At 35.1% G+C, this 10,738-nt stretch overlaps 1 protein-coding gene across 1 annotated transcript; it reads left to right on the forward strand.

Moving 5' to 3' along the window:
• The first annotated feature begins 858 nt into the window (after positions 1-858).
• Positions 859-9,797, forward strand: LOC120346736 (pyruvate dehydrogenase [acetyl-transferring]-phosphatase 1, mitochondrial-like). The gene is made up of 9 exons (XM_039416553.2): positions 859-1,144; positions 1,294-1,499; positions 1,891-2,056; positions 4,084-4,189; positions 4,978-5,113; positions 6,222-6,327; positions 6,727-6,848; positions 7,370-7,532; positions 8,073-9,797. The coding sequence occupies exons 1-9, from the start codon at positions 912-914 to the stop codon at positions 8,467-8,469; spliced, it is 1,635 nt and encodes a 544-aa protein (XP_039272487.2). The 5' UTR covers positions 859-911; the 3' UTR covers positions 8,470-9,797.
• Positions 9,798-10,738: the final 941 nt, after the last annotated feature.

Here is a 10,738-nt window from a genome sequence, read left to right on the forward strand (position 1 = left end):
TCATAGGGCTTGTCAAAGTATAATTACGATCGCCCGAAATGGCATCTGCGCCGCTGATAACGAACTCGCCAACGCCGGCGATCTCTCTCCTATCCGCATACTTTGGTGGGCCTTATTACGCCACTGTGACATCGAAATGACGTAATTTTTCGGTGACGTAGTCAGGTGGGGGTTAGGATTGACATATGCAAAAATTGTTGAGCCAGGCCAATTAGAAGTACATGTGGTACTAAACTATACCAGACCCCTCATTTGTGCGTCTTGGATGGCAGTTTCTATAGTTTGAAGGGCTGTATTACGTCACTGTGACGTCGTAATGACGTAATTTTTGGATGGTGTAGTCAGGTGGGGGATAGGATTGATACGTGAAATGCTACGCCCACTAGAAGTATGTTAGGTACGAAACTACATGAGACCCAATATTGATATAGGAATTTTTAATTTTATCACAGGGAGAGGAAAGGGATGCATATATACAGATATAGGAAAATGAAAATTGCATGTTTCAGTACCTACAGTCTCACGCATGTCGCACATCCGTGTCTTAGGCCAGTAAGGTCTTGAACATGTATCCCGTCTCTGTTTTACTGTTTAATTATTATGCAGATACTGTTATATTTTTGAGACAAATAGACATTCATACACAGTAGCAAATGGAGCTAACGTTATGTCTTTTTTCCGGTCTTTTAAGTTTTTACTTAAGAATTTGTTTCACGGTGCTTATTCGCAAGGATATCAATATGTAGGAATGTAAGGAGCTATTTATATTCAGGAAAGCCGAAATCTTTGCGGTTAGTATTGCCATCTCAATTTATTACACTCTGAATGGAGTGGGGGCATGTATATTCTGATATTAACTCGAATTCTCATTTATAGTATATCAGAATATTTTTCTAGTTTCAAAGTTTGTAATGAACAATTCGTGCAAATCAGTCTCAAAGCTTCGGAACTCATGGAGAAATCACAATTTATGTAAATTTTTTGAAAAATCATTGTTGAAAGATAAAACTCTGAATTATGTGATTCTACATCGACACAATTCACAAGCAATATGCGTCCACAAGAACCGTGGGAAATTGTTTTCTAAGAAATACTGTTTTGGAAGGAAACTCTCAAACTTTCATCATGGACCAGAATATGGAAGGTATAATTTGCATATTTGATAAATTCATTGCTCGGCGAGTCATAACAAATTTTGAAATTTTGAAAAAAATAATTCTTAAAAATGCTACACAATAATGGGAGCTATTCAAGTTGGTGCTCTATATTGACTGAATTCAATTTTATCTGCAGACACAGTTTCATGGCAGAAGAAGAAATAACTGATGAAGCTGCAACAAAAATACTTAGAGAGCACGAAATGTCTATGGTGATGAAAGAAGATTTTGACAGCAAGAATCTGAATCCTGTTGTTGGTTTCGACTCGAACATTTTGCCGTCTAATTCACCACTAGAGGACCGAAGAGCACAAGCAAAGTTCCATCACAATACTGATTTAGGTAGTTTTATTTTGCTCTAATCACACTTAGTTTGCTTGGAAAAGTAACTGATTTACATGGTAATCCAGTATAATTTTTGATTTTTTGAGTCTATTCTTGTACGATAGGATTTGTGTAAACTTCATATCTAGAGTGAATATCTTTCCCATACCTGACCTTGTAATCGAACGATAGACTGCTGTATTCTGTGTATATAATTTCTTCTATAGCCTTTCGTCTCAATCAATTTTCAGATTTTAGCGAAACAACATTTTTTGCTTAAATTGTGTTTTGTTATTTCTACAGCAATGCTATTCCAATTGAGTCTTTGATTAGTTGTGATTCGAGCCGATAATTTGTTATAATAATTATAATTTTCTCTTTCACTGAATTTTGGTGTTTTGTTTCACAGGCATGCTATTTGGAGTATTTGATGGACATGGTGGGCATCAGTGTGCTAATGCTGTTTGTGACCGTTTGTTCATGTATCTGGCATTAGCTTTGCTTCCTCATAAAGATTTGAGTGTGACATTGAGAGATTTGGATTCTGGGAAACCTTGGCCTGCGTTGCTTGAATGGTGGGTAGTTTTTGTGTTATTTGGAGGAAACCTGTAGATCTTTACGCTAAATTTTTTAGAAATAGCTTTTTTCTGCAGCTAATGGACCAAACGATTTTAAATTTTGAGTACGAAGCAAAAGTAACTAGAAGCAATTTGATTTTATTTTTTCAAATTTCCCCCAAGTTCCAGGGGCAATTTTTTATCCAAATTTTTGTCATTTTATTTCAATCCATTTCAACACCAAAAGATTGAGTTACGGTTATTTGTGTGCCATTGAATACCCCCTTTTTTTTATTCATGTGAATGTAGTCCCTGTACATATTGTATTCTGAAATATTGTTGTTGAACACATTCTAAAGTCCAATATAGAAACCAGGCCTATCCGAGAGGAACACTATTTCGATTGGTTTTCTTTATCTATAGAACATTAAAAAGGTAGCTTGTAGTATCGATGCTCATTTAATATATTTTTGACATGCCAGCTTCAAAATTTTCAAACTCACCCATCAGAAAAAAATTCCATATGATATGATTACCACCTCTATTACCCTTAACATCTTCTTTATGGGCGTCTTTAGGGTTTGGTGATATCCAAGATATTTCCAAGTTTCTAATTGTGATTGACTTATAGTATTGTTTTAATCATATAATCTTAATTTTACTAATCAGTTTAAAACATTGAAAAACTCACAATATGATATAAACGCCCCTTAAACTGTATTGGTTCATTGAGGGGTGTGGATAGGGTGCGGTTTTGTCCGTACCTATTCCTTATGTTTGACTTTCTAATCTCATATTTAGAGAGTAAACAGAAACACAATCATACGTGACGTCAAATTTCGTTGTGTTTTTCCACTTCTGTCTATCAGATTCTGCATTGGGCTCCAACACCAGGGAAACACCCTGAGTATGACTTCTGGGAATTAGTTAAAAATATTTTATTATAATTATAAACTGCTTGTCTGAGGAATTTAACTGGTCTGACGAGATGTTACACAATAAAATTTGTGGAAATGCGATGCTGAATATAGGAACCAAATTTGTAGTCTGGGCTTTATTTGAGTTATGTTTTACATACATTGAAACAGACATATCCAAAACGAATCAGAATATTAAAATAGATTCATTAACACTTACAATATTTTATATTCTTGATTTTAGGAAAGATAGAATAGTTTTATTGAAAAATTGTCATTTTGATCAATTGAAGTCTAACGGTATGCACGAAAAAAACCTTAATTCAATTTCTCAAAACTGTAAAAAATTCCCAATTCTATAACCAGCAATCAATACAAATAGGAACTGTATCAATAGTATCAATCATTTCCTTTTACTCTAACCAGTTCAGCAAGTGCTGCCCAGGTTTGTTTATTTTAACCAAGGAAATGCTCTAGGCCTGGACAAGTAAAGCATTTTTAGATAATTCCAACTAAAACATTGAGTATGAGTTTTAGATCGGAACTGAGCGCGACAATTTAAGTCTCACAGTGTGAACAATAGTTAATTTCAGAAATTATACTACGCCAACTACGCCAATAAATTCATTTTCTATCTCAATTTTCATACATCTTCAAATTTAAACTCATTGAATATACATTGATTTCTCTGTGTTATTTGTTGAACATGATCCAATTTACAATATAGGGTGTTCATAAAGTCCTAAAATGTTTCAAAATTGCAGAGGGAATTCAAAGACACATATATTGTTTTGGCCCTCACCGATGTATTAAATGAAATAAAATACTTGAACAATTACTGATTGAAAAAACAACAAACCTGGTTAAGATATATTGAAAACTGACTTCATAACAAAATCGAAATTATAGCGGGGCTTCAGAGACACCTTGTATGTTTGATATTTCATATCCGAAAATTATATTCTAGAATGTATTCAGAATAGTAGATTATTCGTTTTTAGTAATAATTTTTTTTTGAAGTTTCATTGTTAATATAATAAAGCCATTAAGCCCATTGTAGGCCTAAAGTAATCAATGAATACTGGCATCATTGGGAAACCAGTTGATCTTACAGATTTTTTGTTGCAGGTATCAACACAGTAAACTACCACCTGGGAAGTCTTTACGTCCCCATCAAGTGCAACGATTACGTAGATTCATGGAAAAGAGATTGAGCGGAGAAATTGTCATATCGGTAAAATAAAGTTATGTACTATGGTTATTAGTTAGAGCAGAGGTCCTTGAATCCAGAGACGCAAGTCAAGTTGAATCATGCGACAAGTCAATCACTTAGTCAATTCTCGCTAGCGTTTAGACCAGGGGTCGGCAACCTTTTGTCGCTCGTGGGCCAAAATTAAAAGTTGCAAGTCATTGGTGGGCCGCACATAATTTTAGAAAGTTAAAAACCCAACGAATGACCGATGAATCACATTTTTTCACACAGATCAGAGATTAAATTTTAAGCAGCGCGCGAAGACTGACCATTTGAATATTTTTTGCGCCATTAAACCATTTGCACTTTGCATCAACTTTTCGGCGTTTTGTTGCCATTTGTCTAAATTATAATTAAACAATAGGCTCATTAAACGAGTAATTGGGACTTGTAACGTTATAATATAATTTAGTCTACACGTAAATTCTTTTGCGTGAAAAATATAATCAACAAAACAGCTGTTTTGTTACAATATTTCAGTGAAGCGTCGCGGGCCGGATTATATTGCTCCGCGGGTTGGATCCAGGCCGTAGGTTGCCAACCCCTGGTTTAGACCATGGGTTCTTAACCAGTGGACCACAGGAACATTCTCAGGTGGGCCACAAACATATCAAAAATTGCTAGAGTTATTGATAAATTTAGTTCATTTTTGTCGCTATAGTTAAATTTTGATTTTAGTAGCATTGAATGATGATGCTGTTTTTTCGCTACTGAGTGGTAATTTTCATTCTAAACATTAAAGTCTAAATTTTTATTATTTTTATTTCCAGAACATTGAAGATGCAATGCATCATGTATGTATCGAGCTTGACTCAGACATATTAAACGACGCTCAGAAACAAACTGTTTATAAAATGTTAAAACATGCTCGTCCTGACCTTGCAGCCATCGATTGTGCAATGTCTGGTAAGTAAAAGTAAAATACTTTGCTGGTAACTTTGAAGTATTGACTTAGTGATATGTCAGAGAGGGCCCCAAAAAAGTTAAATTTTTATATCAGTTGCCGAATCTTGATTGGAGTGATAGTGTAAAAATGGCTAAAAAACAATAATGCATAATCAAGACACCGTTGCCAATCTTTTTAATTGTTTGTTTTCACAAAGTAGACCCAGTTTATCTTGGAGAGGTAGGGTCATGAAGGTCATGCTAAATAAATTTTTAATTTGATAGATCTGATATTCCAATGTGACCTGGCTAATATGCCACCATAAGTCAATGGTTTTTTGTTTTCTTGCCTAAACATTACAGATCAATACAATATAGCTTTGATTGATTAGATATTGATTTACAGTGATTAATTATTAATACTTCAAACCTGTTAATTAGTTTTTAAAGTGTCAAATTGAGTTGATTAGGTTCATTAGTGATAATGAGAAAGATGAGTTATATCATATCCTCATTGTATAGTCCACTCGCCCTTCAGACAGTTTGGAGAATTGATTGGATTTGAGAACAAGGTTTTAATAAGGAAATCTTATTTTTGTAATGGTTTGGTTAAAAATGGTCATTGTTGTGAGTCTTGTGACAATTTATTTATTATAACCAAAATTATGACTTCAAGAAACTAAAAATGCATCTTAATTTAAACACAAGAACGTGCAACATAATTACATTGCCTCACTAAGTATAGTCAAACTTACCAGCTAGTAGCTAATGCAGTGAGACGGATGCAGTCCATTGTCGCCTGAAAATAATCATTGGTTACAACACAAAGCACAATAATGTAGTAATGACGAGATATAAACAAGGAAGTCCAAAATGTAGCACACTGCAATAGGAATAACCGAATTTAATTCTCATAACAGTCATAAAGACACTATCTAATATTGAACTATAACAGTTCAGCTTTGAAACCCAAACCAATAGATAGCCCATGATCCATAATGACAGAAGATCTCTCTCTAAAAAATGTAACTTGCTTTGGTTTTATTGCGGTGTGTTTGTTTTAATTGTAAAATATGTGTTTTTCTGAGTGACAATCATTTTAAAGTATCTGTATTTTTATTCTTCGCAGGTGCCGTAGCATGTTTTGCTCACATATCACAAGACATTATCACTGTGGCTAACATAGGTGATTGCAGGGCTGTGCTTGGATCAAGGGATATGGTCAAGAAGGACAGGTATGGATCAGGGGTGACCAAAAATTTAGTAACATAGATTTGAATCGTGTGGGGGATAATTTTGTGCAAAAGGATTGCTTGACTCCTCACTGTCATAGGGTGGTTTTAATATTTGATGAAGTTGTTCGTTCTCAAACCAGATTAAAAATTCACAGCTCTTTGTATTCGATTTTGGGTGGAATTCTGCGGGGATAATCATGTATAAGTGAACCTGGTAGGTTACGGCCTCCTCCATCAAGTCTGTGTATCTAAAACATCAACTGCTCAACTATTCCCATACGCAGGGACTGGTAACCGGGCGAGAGACCATGGTTTGCCATAAGATTAAGTCGGCTTTCAGCGTCCTTTTTCGTTGGCTTTCGCCTTCCCAGAATAAGTATGGTATTTCTTTAATCCCAGATGGATTGCAACACCACTTTCCCGTAAACACAATGCAATGAATGAGGAAGAAAAACAGCGAATTTATTCTGAACATCCAGAGTTTGAGAGAGGAAACATAATTAAGAATGAGAGATTGCTGGGTGAGTTGCAGAGAGTTATTATAACCTGAGTTCACATTATATTATTAAACATTGGAATTTATTTGAAAAATTTGCCCAAACACTCACTCAAAAGTAAGGGACTTGTTGAAAGTAAACTCATCTCTGAGCAAGGTTTCCCACGCGGCCACCGAAATGCCAACAGTTACTGAAATCTACAGAATTATGAAAATGCAGGCCAGTTTATGCTAACTTACACATGACCTGAAGCTGTTCAATTCAGTATGATCAGGAAAACAGCGTCTGGTCACATCACATCATCTGTTTTTTGGTAATAGTATAAATTTCAGAGAGTGGCTTCCTCCACCATCAAGTCCATGCTTTTGAAAACAAATAACTGACTAACTAATCCCATACCCGACATGGACTGGTAACCGGACGAGACGCCGTGGTTCGCCATATGATTAAGTCGTCTTATTGGCGTTCCTCACCCCCGAGTAAATATGTAAATCCCATCCTAACATGTTAACACAGTTGTTTTGAAGCAATTTTCTATATTCCAGGGAGTTTGGCCCCATTCCGAGCATTTGGTAACGCAAGATTCAAGTGGCCGGCTAAGACCATCAACGAAATTGCATTTCTATCAACCGACAGTGACGATGATATAGGAGTGGGCGGGGACTACAGAATTCCTGACCAATCAAATTGGGTCCTCCCATTCTACAGGTAAACTATTCTTTTTTCAAACTACGCATTCATAAACCTTTTGTTCTAGCAAAGGCTATTGTTAGGTAATGAGTTACTATAGTTTGAAGTGTCAAATTTTCACGGTCTGCATTGCCCACTCAATTTAACACCTGGATGAGTTGGTAGGCTTGGGATATGAACCTAAGATTCTTGCTATGGTGCCATACTTGAAGTCTGAAGCTTTTACCCGTACATGATTTTTTCTGATTTGTTCATAAAATGAATCTTATCAACCTTTCCATGTTAACTGAATTTTCTGTGCGTCCCTATTTATAATGATTGTTGAGCCTAACTGTGTTTGCACCGCAAATTAAAATCATCGTTCAAACCCATACTCACCATCTCACATTGAATGTAATAAATTGGGTAGTCATTTTCAAACAGTACAGATTCCACTCTTTCCAACAATATTAGCTTGTTACATATTGTCTGATATCAGTAGATTTTTGTACATGGCCAGATAAGTCAGAATTTTACCAGAGTAATCCAGGCCTAAATATTCTGCCATATTTTTCACAGATCACCACCATATCTCACTGCCAAGCCAGATATCATACAACACGAAATCCAACCTAACGATGCGTTTCTGGTCCTTGCAACGGACGGACTGTGGGAGACGATGCATAAGCATTACGTCATACAACTCATAGGAGAGCAAATCGACCGAATGGAAGGGAAGACAGACATGAATAACGCAGACATATCAGCTTCAGATATTTTAGACACCGACTCTGCATTTTTCGGCTTTGAGGACACAAACGCGGCGACTAATATAATTCGACATTGTATTGGTCAAACGTTCGATGGTTCGTCCCGTCGCCAAGTCAGATCAATGTTAAATCTGCCGCAGCGCGAATCTCGATTTTATAGAGATGATATAACGGTGACTGTTGTTAAGTTCAATCCATTGGGGTGAATATTCATGCTTCACTAGTTTTCAAGGTCAAAGGTCATCTCAGGTTTGCTTTTGGAACAAGGAAGTTTATTTTTATTTGTAATCTTAGAAACTTCAATTTCAATTAACAATATTTTTGTTATGTATGAATTGTTTCAAATTGAAACACGTTGTTTCAAAAACTGGCAGAAACACCAGTTAATCTGCTGGTATCTAGATTGGCAAATGCCTCAGCTTCTATATCATTCAAGAGCAACAAAGTCCCAATTTTGGAAGGAATTTATTTTTACCAAATTTTTTTCACTATTAAAATGTTAGCTTTAACAGGCCCTGTTAAACACCAATTGAAAATTTCCATTCATACCAGGCTACAACCATCAACTCGAATTTGACAAAAGTTTCGACTGTGTCTCTAGGACGAGTATAAATAAAAATAGTTATTAGTTGGGTCTACGTGAGTCTAACCACTTGTCCTTCTTCTATGCTATTGTGCTAATGGAATAGTATGCATATAATGCAAGGATGCTGCAGCAAGAATAAAGTTGACTATTCTAAATGATTCAACAGTCTTGCTGCACACTAACATAAATAGATTTGGATAAATTATTGAAATATACTCGCATTAGGAATTCTAACCTTGGTCCGATAATTCATTTGGTGATTTTCTCTGAACATATTAATATATATTGTTCTCAAAGTCCTTTAACTATGTTATATCATATCTTGTATTACACATGGCCATGGAAGAACGGCCACTTTTTTCCTATATCTAACGGTACTAAAAGTTCATGAGACTTCTATCTGCGTCTTTTTTGTTTAATGCATTGTGTGGCAACTACGTCTTTTTTGTTTAATGTATTGTGTGGCAAAAACAAAAACTTTGTCAAGCTTAGGATGGGGTTTCATATTAAACCAAAAAATGAGGAAAGCTGAATGTTTTCAATCGTGAATTGAACCTTTAGAGGAATTAAAATTAAATTAATTATTTAAATTAACTAATTAAAAATGCCAGGATTATAAAATTATCCAATCGTCTAACCTTTATTTGCTTTCTAACCGCTCTTCCGTAAAATTCTTGTATCGCTGTCGACTTGAGTTGGTTGAAGTCATGTGTTTTTGCTTGCGATTCCTCTGAGTATGCCGTTAAAATACTGACGACTTCGTTGCGGGTAAACTCACATAAAATAGTTTGAAATACATTCTTTTTTGTTACCCTCCCCAACTGACAACATTTATTGCATCAATTTCTAATTGCAAAACTTATACTAATATATAAATACACACGTTTTTAATATTATTGTTTGCGAACAATGTCTCTGCATAATATTATAATTTCTTTGAAAACTTAATATGCGGTGTCTTTTTGTAGTTTGTGTAAGTCAGCCGGCTAAGATAGTTCCTGGTAATGAAAGAGAAATCGAGCAAGAGCCAGAGAGGAAAGTGGATAGGACATTTACCAAGTCTCATGTCATCGTAGTCGATCGCCTGCTTGAGTCTCACTGGCAGTTAGGTGATTACGAGTCAGAGTCATTCCGTATAGACTCACGTCACTTTCCTTCAAATTTAAAAAAATGGGCTAATGTCCATAAAATCTCCTACAATTTCGATTTTGTTATGAAGTCAGCTTTCAATATATCTTTTAACCAGGTTTGTTGTTTTTTAATCAGTAGTTGTTCGAGTATTTTTACTTCATTTAATGCATCTGTGAGGGCCAAAACAATATATGATATCGATAAATTCCCTTCGCAATTGTAAAAAATTTCAATACTTGATAGACACCCTTTATTTCAAACGTGTACCGGTAATCTAAAACGCGTAATCTGAAGTCGAGTTAAGTTATACTGGTGGCTAGTTGACCATGAGTCCTTTCATTTAGGTAGCTTGAGTCTATCATAATAAATTGTTACATGAACCTTCTCAGCACTGATATGATTATATGGTGACCAATTAATTATCAACTCTCATTATAACAGACTGGAAACTTTACTGTCCTCTCTAGTGATATGAAAAGAGACTTTTTAGAATCGTTCCATGAGACATCCTTCCTACGATCCCCAAATTACCCTTTTATTAACAAACACATAAATTATTTCAGAAACATGTATTAAGTACAAAACAATATAAATCTACAATCAAACTTCTACAACTAAAACACCATAAGGAACTGAGGACAAATATAAATGAAAACTAGGAAGATTCTTTTTTTTTCAAATTTCTGGCAAGTTTTTGTATCAAATGGAATTTTTTAGATTTTGATTGAGATGGGTTGGAAAAACTAACGGCATAAAAA

Source organism: Styela clava, chromosome 1, assembly GCF_964204865.1.
Source record: "Styela clava chromosome 1, kaStyClav1.hap1.2, whole genome shotgun sequence".
NCBI classification, from domain to species: domain Eukaryota; kingdom Metazoa; phylum Chordata; class Ascidiacea; order Stolidobranchia; family Styelidae; genus Styela; species Styela clava.

What these genes read in the sequence shown, in the direction of transcription:
- LOC120346736 (XM_039416553.2), top strand. Translation starts at nt 912, where the DNA reads ATGAACAATTCGTGCAAATCAGTCTCAAAGCTTCGGAACTCATGGAGA. An exon ending in TGGCCTGCGTTGCTTGAATG is followed by an intron (nt 2,057 to 4,083) that starts GTGGGTAGTTTT and finishes TTTTTGTTGCAG; the next exon opens with GTATCAACACAGTAAACTAC. An exon ending in GCGGAGAAATTGTCATATCG is followed by an intron (nt 4,190 to 4,977) that starts GTAAAATAAAGT and finishes TTTTATTTCCAG; the next exon opens with AACATTGAAGATGCAATGCA.